The sequence below is a fragment of the Daucus carota genome, chromosome 8 (genome assembly GCF_001625215.2).
Source record: "Daucus carota subsp. sativus chromosome 8, DH1 v3.0, whole genome shotgun sequence".
In the NCBI taxonomy this organism is placed as follows: domain Eukaryota; kingdom Viridiplantae; phylum Streptophyta; class Magnoliopsida; order Apiales; family Apiaceae; genus Daucus; species Daucus carota.
The window spans coordinates 3257310-3281577 of record NC_030388.2 but is presented as its reverse complement, the minus strand read 5'-3'; the positions used below and the strand labels follow the sequence as shown (position 1 = coordinate 3281577).

At 34.0% G+C, this 24268-nt stretch overlaps 1 protein-coding gene across 1 annotated transcript; it reads left to right on the top strand.

Moving 5' to 3' along the window:
- The first annotated feature begins 17245 nt into the window (after positions 1 to 17245).
- On the top strand, positions 17246 to 22939 carry LOC108199754 (protein unc-13 homolog). Its single transcript, XM_064083055.1, has 5 exons — positions 17246 to 17888; positions 18944 to 19804; positions 20604 to 21059; positions 21498 to 21687; positions 21771 to 22939. The coding sequence occupies exons 1-5, from the start codon at positions 17493 to 17495 to the stop codon at positions 22688 to 22690; spliced, it is 2823 nt and encodes a 940-aa protein (XP_063939125.1). The 5' UTR covers positions 17246 to 17492; the 3' UTR covers positions 22691 to 22939.
- The last annotated feature ends 1329 nt before the right edge of the window (positions 22940 to 24268 follow it).

Here is a 24268-nt window from a genome sequence, read left to right as displayed (position 1 = left end):
TGGCTTGTGTTGTCTTGAAGACCTTCTTACTTCAGGAACATCAGCTGACTGACTCATATCCACTAAGTTGGAGTCATGTGATGTATTAGGTGAATTGGATTCATGTGAATAAGATTCACCAGAAGAAAATTGTGAAGAAGCATGCATCTCAGACATTTCAGGATGAGTATTATTACCTTCACTGTTGGTATTTTCTTCATGTAACACATCAGGTACAAAGTCAGTTGAAAAATCACCATGAATAGTGATCTTAGGAAGATAGAAATTCTGTGTCTGACTTGTTGTCAATTCATTACGAAAAGGGAAATGACTTTCATGAAAAATCAAATCTCTTGACATACTAATCTGACCAGTGGTCAAATTCAAAACCTTATATCCTTTCTGTGAAGGAGAATATCCAATGAATACACACTTTGCAGCCCTGGCATCAAACTTCCCTCTATTGACAGCAAGAGTGGACACAAAGCACAAGCATCCAAAAGATTTCAGATTAGTGAGATCTGGATTTTCTTTATACAGTCTGAAATATGGTGTGTCATTAGAAATGCTCTGCAAAGGCATTCTATTAATCAGATAAGTTGCACATAATACACACTCTCCCCAGTATTTAGAAGGAACTTTGGACTGAAAGTATAAAGCTCTTGCAGTCTCAAGAAGAGATCTATGTTTCCTCTCTACTACTCCATTCTGTTGAGGAGTGTAGCTACAACTAGTCTGATGGGAAATACCCTTTTGTTCAAACAATTTCTTCAATTCACCAAGACAGAATTCTTTAGCATTGTCTGATCTCACCATTTTGACAGTTGTGCCAAATTTATTAAAAACATACTGGAAAAAATTGCTTAAAATAGAAACACAATCAGATTTGTGCTTAAGCAAATGAATCCATGTAAATCTACTGTAATCATCAACAATTGTCAAAAAATGTGTACAACCAGTAGTAGATTTTTCTTGTTAAGGACCCCAGATGTCTATATGAATCAACTCAAAACATTTCTGTGTCTTGATACTACTATGTGGAAAATTGTTTCTAGTTTGTTTTGCTAGAGGACAAACTTGACAAAGAACATCACTATGAGAAGAATCAACTTGAGGTAACACTAGCTTGAGTCTGTCAAATGGTAGATGACCAAATCTTATATGCCACAGCTTGGCATCTGCAACAGCTACATTACATGTTTTGTCTGCAAAAGATCTTCCAACATTGTTGATACTATACAGTCCTCCTTGAAGATTACCAAGAACTATCTGACAGCTGCTCTGTGAAAGGTCCTGTAATATACACTCAGTCTTTGTAAAGAAGACTTTACAATCCAAATCTGTACACAATCTTTGAACAGATAACAGATTAAACTGAAATTCAGGAACATGAAGAACATTATTGAGTATAATGTTTTCATTTAGACAAACTGTTCCCATATGCTTAACTGGAACTTGCTTACCATTAGGAATGGTAATGAACTCACCAGGATCAACTAATTTGTAGTTGATAAAATCAGTCAAATTAGAGCAAATATGATCAGTTGCTCCACTGTCAATAAGCCAACCAACAGTATGATGATGATCAGATAACATACAAAATTTACCTGCTAGTAAGGCATGATGATCAGTATTGTTCTGAGAAGTGGACACTGACACTGTTCCTGCAGTAGTGGAACCATTGTTATTAATCATATTAAGCAGATGATTATACTGAGCCATAGTGATGGGAGCAGACTCATCAGAATTAGCACAAGAAACTGCAGCAGCAACTTTCTTGTCTTTGAAGCCCTTGAATCCAGGTGGATAGCCATGCACCTTAAATGTATTAGGTGAATTGGATTCATGTGAATAAGATTCACCAGAAGAAAATTGTGAAGAAGCATGCATCTCAGACATTTCAGGATGAGTATTATTACCTTCACTGTTGGTATTTTCTTCATGTAACACATCAGGTACAAAGTCAGTTGAAAAATCACCATGAATAGTGATCTTAGGAAGATAGAAATTCTGTGTCTGACTTGTTGTCAATTCATTACGAAAAGGGAAATGACTTTCATGAAAAATCAAATCTCTTGACATACTAATCTGACCAGTGGTCAAATTCAAAACCTTATATCCTTTCTGTGAAGGAGAATATCCAATGAATACACACTTTGCAGCCCTGGCATCAAACTTCCCTCTATTGACAGCAAGAGTGGACACAAAGCACAAGCATCCAAAAGATTTCAGATTAGTGAGATCTGGATTTTCTTTATACAGTCTGAAATATGGTGTGTCATTAGAAATGCTCTGCAAAGGCATTCTATTAATCAGATAAGTTGCACATAATACACACTCTCCCCAGTATTTAGAAGGAACTTTGGACTGAAAGTATAAAGCTCTTGCAGTCTCAAGAAGAGATCTATGTTTCCTCTCTACTACTCCATTCTGTTGAGGAGTGTAGCTACAACTAGTCTGATGGGAAATACCCTTTTGTTCAAACAATTTCTTCAATTCACCAAGACAGAATTCTTTAGCATTGTCTGATCTCACCATTTTGACAGTTGTGCCAAATTTATTAAAAACATACTGGAAAAAATTGCTTAAAATAGAAACACAATCAGATTTGTGCTTAAGCAAATGAATCCATGTAAATCTACTGTAATCATCAACAATTGTCAAAAAATGTGTACAACCAGTAGTAGATTTTTCTTGTTAAGGACCCCAGATGTCTATATGAATCAACTCAAAACATTTCTGTGTCTTGATACTACTATGTGGAAAATTGTTTCTAGTTTGTTTTGCTAGAGGACAAACTTGACAAAGAACATCACTATGAGAAGAATCAACTTGAGGTAACACTAGCTTGAGTCTGTCAAATGGTAGATGACCAAATCTTATATGCCACAGCTTGGCATCTGCAACAGCTACATTACATGTTTTGTCTGCAAAAGATCTTCCAACATTGTTGATACTATACAGTCCTCCTTGAAGATTACCAAGAACTATCTGACAGCTGCTCTGTGAAAGGTCCTGTAATATACACTCAGTCTTTGTAAAGAAGACTTTACAATCCAAATCTGTACACAATCTTTGAACAGATAACAGATTAAACTGAAATTCAGGAACATGAAGAACATTATTGAGTATAATGTTTTCATTTAGACAAACTGTTCCCATATGCTTAACTGGAACTTGCTTACCATTAGGAATGGTAATGAACTCACCAGGATCAACTAATTTGTAGTTGATAAAATCAGTCAAATTAGAGCAAATATGATCAGTTGCTCCACTGTCAATAAGCCAACCAACAGTATGATGATGATCAGATAACATACAAAATTTACCTGCTAGTAAGGCATGATGATCAGTATTGTTCTGAGAAGTGGACACTGACACTGTTCCTGCAGTAGTGGAACCATTGTTATTAATCATATTAAGCAGATGATTATACTGAGCCATAGTGATGGGAGCAGACTCATCAGAATTAGCACAAGAAACTGCAGCAGCAACTTTCTTGTCTTTGAAGCCCTTGAATCCAGGTGGATAGCCATGCACCTTAAAGCACCTTTCAACACTGTGGCCTGGAATTTTGCAGTGAGTGCAAAAATATTTGGAAACTTTCTTGGTGCCAGTGTTGTTAAACTGTTGCTTCTGAGAATGAGACTGTCTATTTCCCAAATTGTTATTGGCCAAGCAAGCCAATGACTCAGTGTTAGAAGACATACTTGCAATTTCTTGATGTCTCTCTTCCTGTGAGAACATCCTAAAAATAGCAGCAAGATTAGGTAGAGACTGTTGCATAAGCACATTGCCCCTAATTCCGGAAAACTGATCTCCCAGTTTCATCATAAACTGTATAAGCTGGTGATTCTGTTGCTTTTTTAACACCTTAAGTGTAACATTACAAGTGCATTTTCCACACTCACAAGCTGGTAATGGATCTGCATCATTCAATGCATCCCATAAAGATTTGATCTCAGTGAAGAAAGCAGAAATTGACTTAGAACCTTGCTTCAAATCAGTTAATTGTTGCTCAATAGCATACAATTGCGCCATGGACGTATATCCAAACCGCTCATTAAGATCACTCCAAATTTCAACACCAGTTTTGAAGTACAGAACACTTTGAGCAATTGTCTCATCCAAATTAGACAACAACAAAGCACAAACCAGATCATTACATCGATCCCAAGCTTTGAGATCCGGTGAATTTGCAGCAGGTTTAGGAACGGAACCATCAACAAATCCGAGTTTGTTTTAACAGACAAACTCAATAACATTGATCGTTGCCAATTAGTAAAACTAGTACCATTGAATTTCACAGAAACAATTTGTGAAGTACTAGAATCAGAAGGATGAATATAGAATATACTCGATTGATCATTTGTTGATCCTCGATTATGAATATTCCAAGCATTCTCTCCCATTTTGACAAGCGAACAACAATGAACAGATAAAGAATTGAATCTAAGAACAGTAATCTATGAATTACAGAATAGAAAACACCTTATTCTGCAAGAACTCGAACGAATGAGCAAGTAACAATCAGATCCGCCATTGATGATCATACAAGAAACTTGCAGCGATTTGAGATCCAGATGACGATCGTGTTTTACTGCTCTGATACCATGATAAAGTTTGTAGATGAATACTTGTATATTGAACACTAAAGCTTGCAATGTATTACTGAAATGAACTACAGAGATTACAAGAACTGTTAAGCTATTTTGCAGAGAGAGAATAGAAGAAGGAAAATAGAATTCTTAAGCTACAACCTTGCTACTTCCAGTCTTCTTATACTACAGCTCACACACTAACAGAATGGATACCAACTAACTGAATAACTAACAGAATCATGCACAGCATATTCTGTTTTGTAACAGGCTAACTAACTAACAGAATCAGGGTGGCAACTTGACAGCATCTGAACATTCTGGATCATTCTTGCAGTTTGATGCAGCCTTGCACCTTTGTCCATGAGCTGCATTCTCAACATGTTCCTGATGCTGCCATGACCAAAAAGACTTGAATCTGTTCCCATTCATGACTCAAAGAAGCTGGGACTCGGGGAGTAAAAATAGGGAACAAGTGATCAGCTATGAAAGCCTTTCATTAATATGAAGCATGCAAACTACTAAACATCCACAAAAAATGCACAAGTTTCTACGGAGCAGCCAAATTTTTCCTCTGTTCTCTTAATCTCTTATAATAAACCATAAGCTCGCGGCACCTGTGAATTTTGTATTTTCGTTGGTCGTCAACAGATCTCACTATGCTAAAAACAAAGACACAACTAAACAAAAAATATATGAGCTATTTTAATATAATATAAATATAAATGCCCTGGTAACATTCTGCATAAGTGACCACTAATTCAAGAAATCGAGCAGGAAGTAGATGCACCTGGTTTTAATTCATAAGAGTTTGTTGGGAGTTGGTGATTCGTACAAGCAGATTGCAAATCAAAACCAGTATAATGTTCTCAAAAGGCCGCAAATCAAAACCTTTTAAGAAACCGTTTGGAATGGTCGGCACAAACACAATGCAGAGATCCGGTGCAAATCAAACAGAGCTTGAACATCTACAAGTTCTAAAAAAAAAAAAGCGTAAGCACATCGTAACAAAAGCCCAAACATACATGCACTCATATGATTCATCTTTTAATCTCTCAAAAGCTAATAGTCAAAAAATTTTATCTCTGCTCTGTTATTATCATCCATCCATCCCAAAATAGAGGAAAGCTTGGAACGATTAATCGATTATCATACTTAATGTTAACCAGGCTTTTTACCGGTCAATAATATAATAGGCTCACACAAGCATAAAATTACATCATATCGAAGGACTATAATTTCAATTGAAAACCTTCACAAACACACTCGAGTCTAAATGTTTATAGAAAGATGCTAATCTAACAATAGATACATCACGGGGTATTCATCGTTGTAGGCTTGAAGCTGATCCAAGTGAAAACGCAGGCTTCTTCAAATATTTAGAAATTTTGAAGGATACAAGTTCAACAGACAAGCACTATACATATCGAACAAAGCATGCAATAGATTAAACAATCTTAATAGGCAGCAAAATCATTAAAAAGAACAGAACAAGCAGTAAGCAAATAATTTTTATCTGTTTGATAATTAAAACGAGGATTAATTACTATTTACTAGTTAAGAGGCCTGAGAATTCAAATCATCCCTTTTGGACATGAAATAACTAAATTTGCTCCGAATGCAAGCTCGTCCCTCCGGCTCACTCGCAACCATAGCCGGCCAAACAACCATGCCATAAGGCACAGAGCCCACCAATTGTCTCATGATCCAGTGCTTTTTGAGAATCTAAAACACAGACAGGAACATTATTATTACTATTATCGTCAGGGTTTGTCTAGTATGTGCTCATGAACACATGTTAAGCGCCAAATTTTACATGTGATTGGTGTAGTTGTTGCATGTGCAAGGGTCCACCATTATTAAGATATAAGAGTCCATCAAAATCTCCCAAACTCATAAAATTCCTCGCTTAGCATATGCAAAAACCACACACTAGAAAAACCGTTATTGTTATTTCTCAATTGATATATTGAAATTGAATAGATATCATTTTGCATGCAAGAGAGAGCGTAGAGTTACCTTCCCCACTGGCTTAAAACTACTCACAAGTTCGATAAGTCTGTCACCTCCTCTGTCCAGACAACGGAAAATCGCCGACATCTTGCTTCTCTCGCTGCGTCTCTCTCCTCACTAATAGCTGCTCGTTAGGGTCCCCTCTTTAAATATAGTTTTACGATCTCAAAATAATAATTTGATTTGAATTTTTATCATTCAAATTAATCAAATTTTGATTATAATTTAGCGTAAAAACAAGTTTGTTTATTAATAAAAATGATTTATTGTTAAATTTTGAAAATCACCGATATCAATATATTTATGTAAAGGAGAAGCATAGATGTTTGTTGTTATTTTTCTGTTTTGGAATTTCCCTTCATAAAGAAAAGAAAATTAGAGACAAATCCGAATTTTTCTTCTTTGAAACCCTTTTAAACTTTTTTATATGCCATTAAATTAGGTATATTTTACTTTCTGCGGGCCTCTTTTTGAAGAAGACGAAGCAAACTCAAGCAAAGATGAGATGGAAATATACCATGAACCGATGTTTGGAACGTTCAACTAAGGTACGTAATTACAGCTATCTTCTATTCCATATGTTTGGAACGTGCATTAAGTTGTAATTTATTTGTGAATCTCTCAAATATAACATATATAAGATTATATGAGTGTATAAATATTTATATGCGCAATATATGAATATAACTATGTATGTACATCGCAGTTTTTTGTTGTGAATCACAGGATCGTTAGTAAGGTTCCGACAGCTGGTGTTTGTGCAGGAGCCGACGCATTCTATATCTGGTTATCTAGAAAGAAGCCAGAAATCATGGATGTGGAAACCATGCTTGATTTGGTATGTACTAAGATTAAGATTGTTATTGGTTTATGTAGATATCAACTACTCCCTCTGTCCCATCGTAATAAGTGTGACTTTGACTTTTTGCATATAATTTGAGTTCAAAGAAAACAAACTTCTTATATTAGTTTTCAAATTTTCATTTTATGAACAAATATATGGATGATCTAGCTTCTATATATATATTCAAAAAAAGAAAATTTAAAATATAATGTGTCGAATTGTATTCTTATTTTACATCTCAATTTACGTGTAAAAATAAAAATGACACTTATCTCGGAAAAAAGGAGTATGTTCCTTAAAAAGTCTATTATATATTTGTGGGGGTAAATAGTGGCTTTTTTCCGATAAGAACCCAACTTGGACTCGTTTGTATACAAAGTCAGAAGTATTTATAAGAAGTTGAGAATGTTAGTTTTTTTTTTCAAGCCTTCTACTTCTTTTCTAAACAGTTTAATAATTTATAAGTCTTAATTTACTTCTCACTGCTAATCCATAGTTATAGTTTAAGCAAGAAGCATTTTGTTAAAGCTTAATAACGAAATTTCTTGTGATAGAAGCCCGGATATTTTAGCTTCCTGCCAGAGTTTGTTGATTCAAAGTAAATTTTCTTATGATTTTGATTGCGTTGATAAGTTTTTCGCATCCTAGCTTAATACTTTAATTCTCAGTTTTTTGTTGAGTATGAAGACTACCTTTTGACTCCGATAAATAGATGTAGTTAGTCAAAATTTGTTTTATCAGGAATCAAAAAAAATAATTAATTGCATGAAAAGTATTTTAAGATTTTTCGACTTGTTACAATTTCGTTGTAGGAGGAAAGACAAGGAACAAGGGAAAAGCATGATGTTAGAAATTCTAACTAGTAGTATATTCGTCTTAACCTTAAGCTGCACTTGTGTCATATTATCAGATTTGTAGCATTTATCAGATAACACTAAGGTTTTGAATGTTATTTTTTGAGAGGGTATAATTAATGGTAATTCACTTACCCAAACTTCGATTTTTAAATATTGTACTATATTACTTGAGTAAATTTTGACCAAGTGACTTGCCTATATATACTTTATGTATCCGGGCGCAACTTCGAGTCAAACGGCGCAAGGTTATGGTCAACAGAGAAAGAACAGGGAAGATACAATACTCCTGGCGCAAGTTCACTTCAAATTGGAATTTTTCCAAGTCATGCCATCACACAGTGTGATACTGTGCCGCAAATTCATCAGGCGCAATTTTAGTGACGCAAGTTCAACTTAGGCGCAAGTTTGTCCATGCTACAGGCGCAACTTCATTTTCTACTTAGAATTATTCTAAGTTGTGTGCACATAGGACAAAGAGGCGCAAGTTTACATTGGCTACTTCAAGCGCAAGTTCAGTGGCGCCAATTCAAGATTCAGTGGAAAAGCTTTGGATAATTGATTTTGTTTTCTGGCACCAATTCAAAGTTAACCAACCCTGGTTAAATTTGAATTGGTCCAGGACGAATTCAATCCGTCCAGTGGAACTCAATCCATCCAAGACGAACTAGTTTACCATGGTTAGATGTTGAAGCCTATAAATAGAGTTTTGTAGTTTCATTTGAAACAAACTACACACTTTGTAAAGTGCACACACTATACACACTCGAGAGCAAGTTAGAATATTTGAGATATCGAGCGTTTGTGTTTGGAGTGGATTGTAGTCTCTGTAGCCGACATATGTGTTGGAATTGTAGCACCCCGAGGATTATTTCTAACACAAGAATATTCCCCGACTTGCTGGAGTTGTTTGATTACGACTGAATTAGGACTGAACTTAATTATATTCTACAATCAAATTAATCGAGAAATTGGTATAGACGTATTCAACCCCCCCTCTCTACGTCTGATTGGACCTGACAGTCACTATATATAATTTGTTTAGAAAACATATATTGCAGAAATCTATATTAGAAACTCCAGTAGTCTACTAAAATATATCCATAAATATATAATGATTTATTGACAAGATAATATAACATGTTGCATGTAATATAACTATGAGTTAAAAAAATCTGGTCTGTAAATTGTGTAATACAAATGATGTTTCATAAAAATAAAATGGATATATATATATATATATATATATATATATATATATATATATATATATATATATAGACACCTGATATTAATTAGACGTGCGTATTTATGCTTGTCACTACTAATGTAAATACTTTAAAAAACATGTTATATAATTATATAATATGGTTGTCAAAAGTTGACTTAAAAAGACAGAAATGTAGTACATGTAATTAAGTGGTGCTTATGACAACATGAGTTAGAAAACACTTCTACTGAGTCGTGCTTATGACAACATGAGTAAAAAATCACTTCTCGTGGATGTTCCATTATTTGGATATCAATTAGTTTTTACATGTTCGAGAAATTTTAATCTTGTACATGTGCTCGGTATGCTCAGTAGTATTAGGTAAACACTTGAAGAGTTTGTTCAGAAATACTAGGTAAAAATCCTAATAAATTATTTAGAAATGTTGTATTGATACTACAATAAAATAAATCAGTTTACTTAGAAAGTGGACAACTGCGAGCATGATGTCCATCTTTTTTATTACAAATACCGCATGTTCGTTATTTGTCTGGTTTTTCATTAATAGCAATCTCCTTGCCACTCTTCAAGCTTTTACAAGTACCTTTGTTACGGCTAGTTTGGATTTTGGACAACGACAGATTCACACGGATTAATATCGTAAAGTCAATTAACATCATTGGTTAGAGGTTGTTCCCGTAATTCATACTTTGAACCTTGTCCACCAGCCTTCAATTTTTTCACACGTTCGTGCATATCATCAACTTTTGTCTCATCAAAACCAACATAGTTCATGCAACTTTGGAAATCAAATCACATATCATTGAATTTTGCTTTAATACGCTGAACCTTTGAACACTGATTCTTTAATTCAGGTGGAACAAGACCATTATCGATATTGTCAGCATTTCTCATCCAACGTTGTAAAACAAATTAACAAGGAATTTCTTTAGCTTCACAGTTGTGTAGTGCTGCATGTCTACACAAAAATCTTTTTGATCTCACAAAAATCTTACAAGAACAATCGACGTTGTTATCTTACAACCATACTGATACCTAATAGACATGCCATGACAAATGAAGATTTAATAACAAACATAAATATAACATAACAAGCTCGTCTTATGGTTTGTAATTGAATCAACCTTACCTCAAAGAATCAATCTTTCATAAGTTTGTCTTTGACTGTTAGATGCCACTACGCCATATATGGGCAAATAAGATGCTTTTCTATTGTAACGCCTATTTTATGTTATAATAGACATAATTTTTGGCCCGATTGCAACACTAATGAAACAATGTTACATTATATGTGTACTTACTGTTTCATTAAGTCGTTTGTTTTGCAGTAGAATGATAGTGTTTCAATTGAGCCTTCAAGTTGTAACACTTCGTATTATTAATTTATAATTTTTGTATTTAATAATTATTTTCGGTGGGTCCCCAAAATGCCACGTCAGCGTGAGCGGGCACCACAACCGCCAAGTCAGCAAACGTTGGCCTCACACTGCCACGTGGCAGACATGTGGGCCTCGATTTTTGTGAAATGAATTGCATGCAGAATTTCTTCATGAATGAAGTTGTACAAGCTACAAGTGTAAAGTTGTGCAACATCTTTTACAATTTTAAAAGGGGTATGAGTTATAGGCATTAACTTTGAAGATGTATTGTTCTTTGAGTTAGTGTACCTTTGCTTCTCAATGGCATTCTCGTAACGGTAGTAAAATTGAGTTAATGTATCCCCACTATTTTGATAATGCTGAAAGAAAGAATTTGTACTCTTTGAACGTGAGGTAGTACGTAACAAACCAGATATTGGTGTGTCATTGAAATATGCAGGAATACATTCAGTACGAATGTTATACATATCATTTAGTCACGTATGATCTTCTAATTCAAATTTTTCCATCACAAATTGCCATCCCTCTTCGAAGTCCACAGTTGACAAGTGATCACCGTAGACCACAGATTTTAACAACATGATAAACGTTTTATTAGATGCAAGTGTTGGACCAACCTACAAAATTACAGTTTTGTTAGACAACCAAATAAATAACACATGTTAAGTCATACATGAAATACTAGTGGACATATTCAATACAATTATAAAATTTGTACAAAATGCAGAATGTAGAGAGAATACAAAACATAAGCGTGTAGAGTTTTTTAAAATATGAAATCATAATTAATATAGAATTCGACTAAATTTTAGGAGAGTATTATAAGTAATTTAGTATAATTGATCGCATAAATCATAAATTACATTTCCTTTGAGTTGAGAAGTTGGGTATATCCGTCCAGAAATTGAACACGGTACATTGTGCAATCTATAGTTTAAATTGAATAGCCCTTTAATATTTTCATCACATCTGAAATTATTAAACAAATTATTAAAATTAATGTGCAATAATTGGACCGATGTGTGGCGTTTATATGGTATATAACACATTTACCTATGTGTTTAGTAACTTAATACAGAACTTTCTTACATAATTCTTTATTAGCATTAGTACAAAACATTTCGGACATAATGTGCTACAAATGTGGTATCTGATATTTCTGCATACAGTGCTTTGTAATGCTAGTAAATGATTTCATAAATGATACCATATACTACTTTCACATGTTATATACTTCATTCAGTTTTGAGCACGTATCAGTTGAAAATATAACAAGTAGGAACCTCAAAGATTTTTTATATTATAAATTTATCAAAAAATAAATTTATGCAACACACATTATAACTGCATAGAGAAACATTAAAGTTTAAAAGATAAAATCAGTTTCAAACCTTCAAAGACATTTTATTTATTATGTAGAGACGATGTGGCACCTCATTTCAAAAAATATCTAGCGAGCTTTCTTAATTCCAAGACATTGATCGATAATAAATACACTTTGGGTCATGATCCATTGACTTTTTGAATGCATTGATTGTCCATTCAAAACTATTAGAATACTCTTTTTTAAGTAAAGCAGCAGCGAAATTTACATTGCATCAATGATTGTCCACGCCATTAAATGGTACGAAAATCATGGAGTACTAGATGATGCAATATACATTACGCTAGGGCTGAGCATTCAGCCGGTTCCGTTCAGAACCGAACCGGAAAAACTGAAAACCAAAATGTTTTTTTTTGAAACCGAACCGAATTATCATTTTAAACCAAACCGAACCAACCAAATTATTTTGGTTCGGTTTCGGTTTAAAAAATCATAGTTTCTATAAAAAAAATCTTTTATTATTTGTAAATTACAATTTGAATTCGAAAACATCAATCAACCAAGTTTGATGATTTAACACTTTAATTTCATATAAAAAAGAATAAAACTCTGACTCACGCAAGGCATCACAACAGAATGTTAATATATGTAAGGCATCACACCAGAAGGTAGTAAGGGTAGGTGCAGACAAATCGACGAGTAGAGTCAATAAATCGAATGCAGACCTGGACAGTGGAGAGAAAAGTTGCTGATGAACTGAATCAATTGATTAATTCATGGATCGTGATACATTGGTACTAGTTAGGACGTAGTAGAGGCGCGATGCGCCGTTAGTGGTTCAGGGTTATTGGATAGAGTGTTGAGTGTTTTATGTTTAGTGGCAATGTACTAATATTTATAATATGTATAACATATATATTTTTTATATTTAATAAAATTTCGGTTATTTCGGTTTAAACTGAAATACTATATCAAAAACCGAACCGAACCAATATAAATTTCGGTTCAAACCGAAAAATCGAATTAACCGTAATTTTAAAAAAATGAAACCAAACCGAACGAAAATTGTACGGTTCGGTTCAGTTTTTCGGTTTCGGTTCGATTTTGCTCATCCCTACAATATTACACAAGTGAGTATTTATAATGAAAAAAAATTAAATTTGTAACAATACCTATTTGTTTGGTGTGTAGCATCAAATGCTAAGACATTGCCAAAGATACTGTAATTCTTCCTACCAATAGGATCATCCCCATATAGTCTAGTAAGATCACCTTCAACATCTTGTTTTTAGTCAAAGTAAGAAAGAATTTTTATAATATCCTTTGTTTCATCTTAAACTTTTTGTTAATAATGTCAGCATCATGTACACCAATACGAGTTTTGACATCTCTTCCAAAATTCAAAAAATCCACAAAACTCTTTCAATACAGAGTATGCGCCGGTTGTACCCATGTTCACTTTCCCAAACATCAAATAGAATATTCTTATGCGCAAAAGATAATTTTTAAATGCATTTCATAAATATCCACCCTTCCTCGGAAATAAGTGGATGATTGTGATCCTCAACAAAAGATAGTACAACAAAACCTTGGCGTCCCGCCCCGCCCCGCCCCGCCCCGCCCCAACAATCGTAACCTGGACTTCACACAGTGAAAACTCCAACTGAGAGTAACACCTATAGTACACCCCAAATGAACCCTTAATTACATAAAAACCTTTCAAGGGACTTCATTACAAGTTTGTAGCCCTCCATATGCAACCTTAGGAGTTCAGCCCTCTAGGGTCGAAACCTAAAATCCTTTACCAAATAATCCAAGCAAGCCAAATAATAATACAAACAAGCAAAATAACTTAATGTGTTATAAAATAGGGCCATACAAACTTTATGTCACATCATTGAATTTTGAAAAAATTGCATATTTTCACTTAATTTAGAGTTTGCATATTTTTAAGCTTTCGGGCTTAAAAGCCTAGAAGCCCACTCCCCTTTTTTGTTGGCTGTTTGGCAAGAGAAATGAAGCACTTCAAAAAAAGTCCACAAAAGAAGCTACAAAATCTTGCTTTTCTTAAGACTCAAACTTCTGCTTCTTTTAGTTGGTGCTTCCTCTTGGCTTGCTTTGTTTAATTTTTTGTTTATGCTGATTGCTGCCTACTTCATGATATCTTCATCCAAATATTAGGTGATTAAACGCAAGGATTTTTTTTTTTAAAAACTTTTGTCTTCAATTATATTAAAATATATTAATACGGTAAAAACTCTATAAATTAATAATCTCGGAACTGAAAATTTTTATTAATTTAGAGAGTTATTAATTTATCAAAAATTAATAATTATTAATTTAAAGAGTTTTTAACTGATTATACTGTACATATCAAACAAAAAAACAAATTAGTATATATCTCTCAGAATTACATTGCCGGATGCCGGAGAATCCTAGGTATCAACGTAAATTAGTAACTACTGTGTTGATATGTACTGGAAATCAATAATGACTTTTAAAATACTACACAGTAAATGTAATTGAGGGATAAATGTGTTCAATGTACAATATTTTTAAATAAGTTTGACATATATAAATTACATGAATGAAAAACAGACCACTACTGAATCATATTTCAATATAGTGTAATATATATTTTTTTCAGTTTCTATAAATTATTAATTTATGATTTTCTTGGGACCAAAAATTATAAAGAGATATCCCGAAAAATTATTATCTTATTATTTTATCGAGTTTTTCAACTTTTTACATTGGCCCAAGTCGGGACCGGACAAATTTATTATTTTAGAGAGTTTATAAATTTACCGAGTATTAATTTACAGAGTTTCTACTGTATTATGTAATATAAATATTAATATCCTCTAATATAAATTTTATAAGAGACAAAGCAAACCGTAAACATATTTTTTATATAATTATAAATATTAATCTAATATAATATTTTCATCAACTTTTCTCAATTTATATCGTAAATATCAAATAATTATATTACAAAATTAGGAAACTATACCAACTATAAGTTAAGTTATCCAAACACTTAAAAATTTATAAGTCACAGTATCCAAACACTTATAATAGCTTATAAGTCCAAACTAACTTCTCACTTTTGTTCCACTTCTTCAATTTAAGCAATAAGCCACTTCTTTTAAGTTCAGCCAAACGGCCCTAAAATTTATGTTGCTAGGAAATAAAGACCTATCATGGTTATTTATCATAGTGCGATAAAAAATTTAAAACATATTATGCAAAATAAACATGACATGTCCATAATATAAAATTTTAAATCGTAACCATCCATCCAGTCATCCAACAATTCACGGTACTTTAGGGATGTGCGCGGGGGCACTTCGGGGTCGGGGAGTGCTATCCCCGCCCCCGATCCCCGAAATTAATACTCATCCCCGATCCCGTCCCGAACCCCTAACGAGGATTCGTGGAATTTTATTTTTTAATAAAAAGTTAAAACTTATAATATATAATATATAATATATTTTTTATTAAAAAAGCAAACTACTAACTTCCAATATGCTAATAAAATACTATTATCTCATATTTTCAACATCAAATTATATTAAAATTGATTTATAATAAATAAAAGACAATTTTAAAATTATAAAATATATTATATTACAATATATTTATAATCAACCAATCAAAATAAAGATTATTTTTTCATTTTAATATTATTATAAAAGGTATCTATTTTTAATAATTTATTTAGTATAATATATATAAATATATTATTAATTATAAATATACACAATCGGGGGTCGGGCTCGAAAGATTCCCCGAATCCCCGACCCGAACGGGGCGGGGATAGGATCGAGATCGAGCTGGACGTGGTGAATGCCATCCCTACAATAATTCATTTGTCTACGTATACTTGTTTCCCAAAGTTGTTACATTTAAACAATTTTTCATTAACTATATATTACTATATATTAGTATTACCAATTTTTTGTTCACGAGAATATCATCAATGCTCGAACCATGTAATTTTGTTATTTTCTTTATCAGGTCTACATACTCATATATAAATAATCTAATAAAATATATAGACAAGCCAACGACTTGTACTTCATGATTGACTAGATTGAAGTTGGAAACAACTTGTAACTTCATTCCAGACTCGTTAGACAAGCCAACGACTTGTACTTCATGATTGACTAGATTGAAGTTGGAAACAACTTGTAACTTTATTCCAGACTCGTTTGAAGTTTAAAACAACTTGTAACTTCATTTTCGATTGTTTGAAATTAGAATGAACTTGTAGTTTCATTCTTGACTCGTTTGAGCCCAGAAACAACTTGTAGCTTCATTATTGACTAAATTGAAGTTGGAATCAACTTGTAGCTTCATTATTGACTACACTCTCCGTCTCTAAAAACTTTTCTTGTTTCATATGTCGGTACTGTTCATAACATGAGACAAATTACTAATTTATGTCTAATCTATAAGATTAAATATAATCATGAGTGATTTTGTTGGTTTCATATGTATGAGTACTTTAATACTGTGAAATTTTTATATTTAATACTAATATGAAATTTAAAATATTAACGATCAAAAGTGTGTGTTGGCCAACGTGATAAAAGCAAACAGGAAAAGTATTAAGAGACGGATGGAGTATTGTTTAAGGATATACTCTGTACATTTCTTCTTTTGATTTTTTTTAAATTTTTGATACACATCTTTAATACTTTAATCAGATTATTAAAATTATTATTTTTAAAAAATATAAAGAAAACAAAATCATGTAATCAAAATTTTAATTTATAAAAATTAAATTATAAATAATTAATTTTATTATACAATTAATATAGTTAAATTATGTGTCAAAGTTTAAAATATTTAAAACAATTAGTAATCAGAAATATAGCATAAAATATATATTTTTTTTTTATCAGGAAGTGTTATTATTAATATTTTTTTTTTTGACAAAAGGAAGTGTTATTATTTAACACAACACATAAAGGGAGCACGAAATATTACCATCAGCATCCACAAATCCTTCCTTTGAACGGAAGCAAGAATAAAAAAAAGAAAAGGGGTCCATCCCACAATCTGATAAACCCAAATTCCCACTCCCACATATATAGAGATCACCAAAAACACTCCTCAAAAGCGCCAAAGATTCAAACTTTTTTGATTTTAACACCACCCCATCAATCCAAATCACTTGAACACCTCACGCAACTCACAAAGATTCGATCTTTACTCACTTTACTCTATGAAATCTTGATATTCAAGAACAGTAGTAAGCAAGTATGGAGCTCTCTAATGATGATAATACTAATCTTTCTAGCCCATTTGGCCAAATGGGTCAGGGCTTATCGGAATCGGAGCTCCGGGAAACGTGTTATGAGATCTTGATCGGAGCTTGCCGGAGCGCCGGTGGGAGTAGGCCTTTAACTTACGTTTCTTCATCTGTTAAGAGAAATGTTGAGAAACAGCCTTCAATTTCGCTTCAGAGGTCTGTTTCTTCGGTGGCGGCGAGTAAGATGAAGAGGGCTTTGGGATTGAAGAAGGCTGTGAGGGGTGATTCGAGTAGGGGAGGTGATAGGGAGGTGACAATTGGGGAGCTGATGAGAGTTCAGATGAGGGTTTCGGAGCAAACGGATTCGAGGGTTCGAAGGGGATTGTTGAGAATTGCGGCTACTCAGGTAGAATTAAGTGCCTGTTTTGTGTTTTTGAGTGTTATTTTGATTTACTTGAGGAATTTTATGTTTTCGAGGTTTTTTGGTTTTTTGTCTAGGTATTATGTTTTTATTGTGATTTTTTTGGTAAAAATTGAATCTTGATTGAAATGATGAAAGAAAAGATAGGATTGGTGATATTGGAAATTTGCTGTATGATGCTTAAGTAGTTATTTAAAGTGTTACTTAGGATACATTTGTGTAAAGTTACTAACTTCATCAAATTCCTAGGTTAGGGAATCAAGTAGATTATATATCTTTCACATAGTCATTCATAGTCAACTTTAGGAGTATTTGAATATTGGGGTCAGAGGTTTCGAATTGGAGACCTCCCACAGACCCGTGACTTTTGTTTGTTGAAATATTTGTGTGAATTCTGACCTCTCCTGTATATTGGTGTTACTTATTAGTTGCTAGTAGATGGCTTAGTTGGATCATTTATCTTTAATAATTTATTACATTGCTAATAAGAAATTTGCTATAAAGCGAAAGGTTTGAAAAAATCCCATTTCTTGGTAATATATTCTTGTTTTGTTAGATTGTTGAATTATTCAATACATTAGGACACTTTTAGGTGCTGGGTAATTTAATATTCAACCCTTTTCAGGGTTAGGGTGGTTCTGAGATTTTAATTCTTTTTAGGTGAAAGGTAGTTGTGAAATTTCACTCTTTATAGGTCTATGGTGGTTCTAAAAGTTTTAAAACTTGCTCTTGGCTGTTTGTTTCTTTTTTGATCTAGTGTTAAATATAAATTTTTCTTAATCCTAGTTTTACATATTTTCCTTATTCTTAGTTTCTGGTTTGTTTTGCACTAAAATGCTTTTAATTACAGTAACGACAACGGCTAATATGTGTAACCTTAATTAATGAAGCTCCGCTGTAACTTTAAATCCTTTAATTGCATGGGAATTGGGAGGAGCTTTTCATTTACTAAAGAGTATGAGAATTCGCAACTATAGCTGTTTAGTGGTACTTATATATATTTTTATACAACATATTTGTTGTGGAATTGATGTTTTCAGCTTGGAAGACGCATAGAGTCAGTTGTTCTGCCATTGGAGTTATTGCAGCAGTTTAATTCTTCAGACTTTCCTACAGAAAAAGAATATGCAGCATGGCAGCAAAGAAATTTAAAGGTACTAGAAGCTGGACTTCTCAAGCACCCATACCTGCCACTGGATAAGAACAACACTAGTGCTCAGCAACTTAGGCGGATTGTACATAAGTCCTTAAAGAGACCGATTGAGACTGGTAAGCACAGTGAATCTATGCAAATCCTCCGAGACATTGTCATGTCACTTGCTTGCAGATCAAACGACGGGACTCACTCTGAGATTTGCCACTGGGCAGATGGGATTCCGCTGAATCTCAGACTCTACCAAATACTACTTGAAGCTTGTTTTGATATTAATGATGCAACGTCTGTTATTGAAGAAGTGGATGAGGTATTAGAGCTTATTAAGAAGACTTGGGTGATTCTCGGAATAAATCAAACTTTTCATAATCTCTGCTTTTCTTGGGTTTTCTTTCATCATTATGTTGCTACTGGCCAAGTTGAAAATGACTTGCTTTTTGCCGCTAATAACCTGCTGTTGGATGTTGAAAAAGATGCAAGAGTGACAAAGGATCCTGTGTATTCCAAGACATTGAGTTCCACGATGACTACAATATTGAATTGGGCAGAGAAAAAACTCCTCCTTTACCAGAACAATTTTTTCAGGGGTAATATCGACGTGATGGAAAGTGTCTTATCCTTCGGTGTATTGACAGCCAATATACTGGAAGACATCTCCCATAACTATAAGAAAAGAAGTGAAATTGACGTAGCACTTGACAGAGTTGACGCTTACATAAGGTCATCCCTGCGCAAAGCTTTTTCTGAGGCAAGTTTTCACCTTTCTGTTTCTATGTCCTATGTGAACTAAGCAGTGACGTTAAAGTGAAATAAGCTTAGAGTTTCATGGACTAGTAAGCGGTGCATTAAAGTGAATTAAGCTTAGAGTTTCATAGACTAGTACCCAATCTATTATTATTGAATTACTTTGATAGTCTCATATGTAAAAACGTTTAACTTCTGTGTGTGTGTGTGCCTGCAGATTAGAATTTTTTTATTTTTTTTAGGAGTGAAGCTTATAAGCTTACAAATTGGTATATGTTCTTAATAAATAAATCTCTGTATCAAGAATCGATCCTAGGATCTGGGACCACAGAAGATGAGTCCCCTACCGCTTGAGTTATTCAAATTGTTAAATTATGTACATTACATACTGAATTGTCAAATTAACCACATTCCATTCCTATTAGTCTTTATAAATAATTCTTTTTTTAATTTAAATTTTTTTATGATGTAATAGGTTTTCGTCTTATGTAATTAAATTTTATGGTCGATTATTCGATTCAATAATTCATTTTCCTGAAATTATGCTCTTATTTATGTTGTGCTTCAAGTGACCAGCAATTCCTCTACTACAGTGAAATTCTGAATAAACTATTAATTGTTCACTATGTTTTTGTGCTAATCCCAACAAGTAATTATATCTAGAAGGATGTGATAGTGTTGTAGTCTGGTATATTTTGAAATAAGTATATAATTTGTTTCACTAAGGTTACAGGTGTAAATTTAGTCGATCGTATTATTGTCACGAGTATGACTCAGTTATGTGCTTATCTACGATAAAGCAGGCAAGAGACCGGATATATTTGAGCAGACGGTCGGCGAAACATCAGCAAAATTCCCCTCCTTTCCTTTGCATACTTGCTCAAGAAATTATCGACCTGGCCTATAATGAAAAGGAAATCTATAGTCCGATTCTGAAGAGATGGCATCCGTTAGCCACTGGTGTAGCTGTTGCCACCTTACATGCTTGCTATGGAAATGAGTTAAAGCAATTTGTTTCTGTTAATAGTGAGCTGACACCTGATAACTTACAAGTGCTAATTGCTGCCGATAAGCTAGAAAAAGATCTCGTGCATATGGCAGTTGAAGATTCGGTGGACAGTGAGGATGGTGGGAAATCAATAATTCAGGAGATGACTCCTTATGAGGCTGAAGGTGTTATCGCGAACTTGATAAAATCATGGACACGGACGAGAATAGAAAGCCTCAAGGAATCAGTTGACAGAAATCTTCAGCAAGAGGTAATTTATCTGTCTTGTGTTTATAATTAAAACAGTTGAATTCCATTATAGAAGTGTTGATTGGTTGGTATAATAGATAGAGATTCTAGTTAAGTGGTGTAAGGAACTAATTAAAGACTTAGATTGTTAACCTTAACAAGTTGGGTAAAATTTGTACACTCATTATGCAAGTGAATGTTCCTGGACATAAACAAAATAATGTTTGTTGGGAGTTGTGTTGATTTGAAATATATTTCCCCAACTTAGAGGCAGTTTTTCTCATGTTAGTGTCAAACTTTTAACCACCGAATTTCATTCCTGCTCTTAGTTATTAATAGATACATAAAAATTATTGTTTGTTGATATATGAGTTTTACTAGTTTAACTTACTCATTCATTTATTAAGCAAATTAACATGTATTCTAGTTCTTTATTCTATAGTTTGTGAACCTTTTGTAGACCTGGAACCTACATTCAAACAAGGATCAAATTGCTTCATCAGCAGCAGCGATTCTGCGGACAGCAAATGAAACATTGGAGGGATTCTTTATGTTGCCAATACCTCAGCATTCTGCATCATTATCCGACTTAATAAATGGTCTTGATAGATGCTTTCAACAGTATATACTGACTGCAAAATTTGGCTGCGGTAACATTTATTTAAGAAGCAAAATACATGCAATTCTGATGAAGTGATTTTTCTCAGTAACATTCCTCTTTTATGCTCTGCAGGATCTCGAAGTGATTTCATCCCAGCATTGCCCGTTTTGACTAGATGTACAGCCGGCTCAAAACTTCCTGGTCTGTTTAGAAAGAAAGATAAATTGATCCAGAGGAGGAAGTCTCAAGGGGAGACTACAGATGAGAATGATTATTTTGGAATCCGAGAACTTTGTGTACGCATTAATAGTTTTCACCATATCCGTAAATGTGTAGATGTTCTGGAGAAGAAGACAGTGGATCATTTGAAAAATAATGGGTCTACTCATTTGGATAATACTATAGTAACAAAGTTTGATCTTTCACGGGCTACCTGTGTGGAAGGGGTCCAGTCACTCTGCATGGCAACTGCATACAAAATTGTGTTTCAAGATTTGAGCCATGTCCTCTGGGATGGTCTATATATAGGGGAAGTTTCCTCTTCCAGAATACAGCCGTTCCTAAAGGAGCTAGAACAATATTTAGAGATTATAGCATCAACAGTCCACGACAGAGTTCGGACACGCCTAATTACTGACGTAATGAAAGCTGCTTTTGATGGATTTTTACTGGTGTTGCTTGCTGGCGGGCCCTCTCGTGCTTTTAATGTACATGATTCTGCAGTAATAGAGGAGGATTTCAGGCTTCTTACAGATCTATTTTGGTCTGGCGGAGATGGATTGCCAACTGATTTAATAGAAAAATTTGCAAGCACGGTGAGATTTGTTCTTCCTTTATTTCGCACCGAGACAGAAAGTCTTATAGAAGAATTCAAGTCTTCAATAATGGAAGAGTTTGGTACCTCTGCTAAATCGAGGCTTCCTCTACCTCCAACCTCAGGTCAGTGGGATCCAAATGAATCTAATACGATTTTGCGAGTTTTGTGTCATCGGAATGACAAATTGGCGACAAACTTTCTTAAAAAGGCCTACAATCTGCCAAAAGAACTGTGACCAACTTCCAATGATCTGAACAGATACATTACTAACTTCATACACGCAGCTGCAATGGCTCCCTGCTTTTAGAAAACATTAAAACGGTACATAATATTTACTGTTGTAATACTATGTACACTTCATAGTTCTGTTTTTTGCTTCAAACTGCTATCACTTACTGTTCAAAAGCGTACTGAGTTTATTTACACTGAATAAAATCAGCATTTGACCAATTCGTACAAGATATTGGTCAGTCAATTTGTTCAATTCTCGCACTAGAAAGTCGTATAGAAGGCTGTGATAATGGGAGAGTATGGTACAAGATATTTGTCGGTGAATTCTTACAATTCTCGTACTAGAAAGTCGTATGGAAGTAAGCGATAACGAGAAGTATTGCACCTCTGCTACAGTCTTCTTCTACCCCCAACCTTAAGTTACTGCAATCAAAATAGAAGTTCGCGATAATCAGAGGTATTGCATCTCTGCTAAATCCAGACTTCTTCTACCCCCAACTTTAAGCTACTGGAATTGAAATAGAAGTTTGCGATAATGGGAGAGTATGGCACCTCTGCTAAATCCAGATTTCTTCTACTCCCAATCTTAAGCTACTGGGATCAAAACAGAAGTCCGCGATAATGGGAGAGTATGACAGATCTGCTAAATCCAGGCTTCTTCTACCCTTAAGCTACTGGTATTGAACAGATCTCATACTATCCTGCAAGTTTTTTGTCATCGGAATGACAAAATGGCAACAAACTTTCTTAACAAGGCCTACAAACTACTAAAAGAACTCTGATCCACATTGAATGATCTAGCAAGATACATGTTGACTTTACAGGCGGTTGCAATAGCTCCCTGCTTTTAGATAACCACAGTACAAGTTCTATTTTTGCTTAGATTAGGGTGTGATATCTAGTATAGGGCGTAGGGAATGGAGGAAGAAATGAAATTTATAAACAATTGTCCATAACATAGTTCAAATTTCACTCAATTCCATTCCTTGCAATTAAAGATGGCAACGGGTTGGATCGGGTCGAGTTTCTTGAGATCCAGACCTGATCTATTATATTTCGATTCGGTTCGGGTCCGGGTTCGAGTCTGGAATATGAAGATCCAGATCTGACCCGTCGGGGTTTTTCAAGTTTCGGTTCGGGTTTAGGTCTAATTCGAATACTTTAAAAATAAAATTAAATAAAAATTAATCATGTCTATAAAAATTGTGATGTTTTATTTTTTTCAAACATTTTCAGGTCTAAAAATAAAAATAAGATCCAGATCCGGATCCAAATCCAAAAAAATCAGGTTCAGGTAGATCCAATCGGATCGGAACGGGTCGGGTATCCATCGAGTCGGGTAAAACTGCCATCCCTACTTGCAATTTCATTCACCCCAACCAAACACAACATAAGTTTGTTTGAACCAAATAAAACAGCAGTGAACAATTTATATAAGACATGTCTATGAATTCTTCAAATTGTTTAGAGTTTTGCCTGGGCATTGAGATCGCTCAAATATACACTATTTTAAGCTACGAAAAAATTTACAATTCATGGAACAGGAATCCAGTAGCCACATGTAATCTTACAAATGCAGCAG

Coding starts and splice junctions, on each gene's coding strand:
- LOC108199754 (XM_064083055.1), top strand. CDS start 17,493: ATGGAGCTCTCTAATGATGATAATACTAATCTTTCTAGCCCATTTGGC. Junction 19,805..20,603: donor TGCGCAAAGCTTTTTCTGAG/GCAAGTTTTCAC, acceptor ACGATAAAGCAG/GCAAGAGACCGGATATATTT. Junction 21,060..21,497: donor ACAGAAATCTTCAGCAAGAG/GTAATTTATCTG, acceptor AACCTTTTGTAG/ACCTGGAACCTACATTCAAA.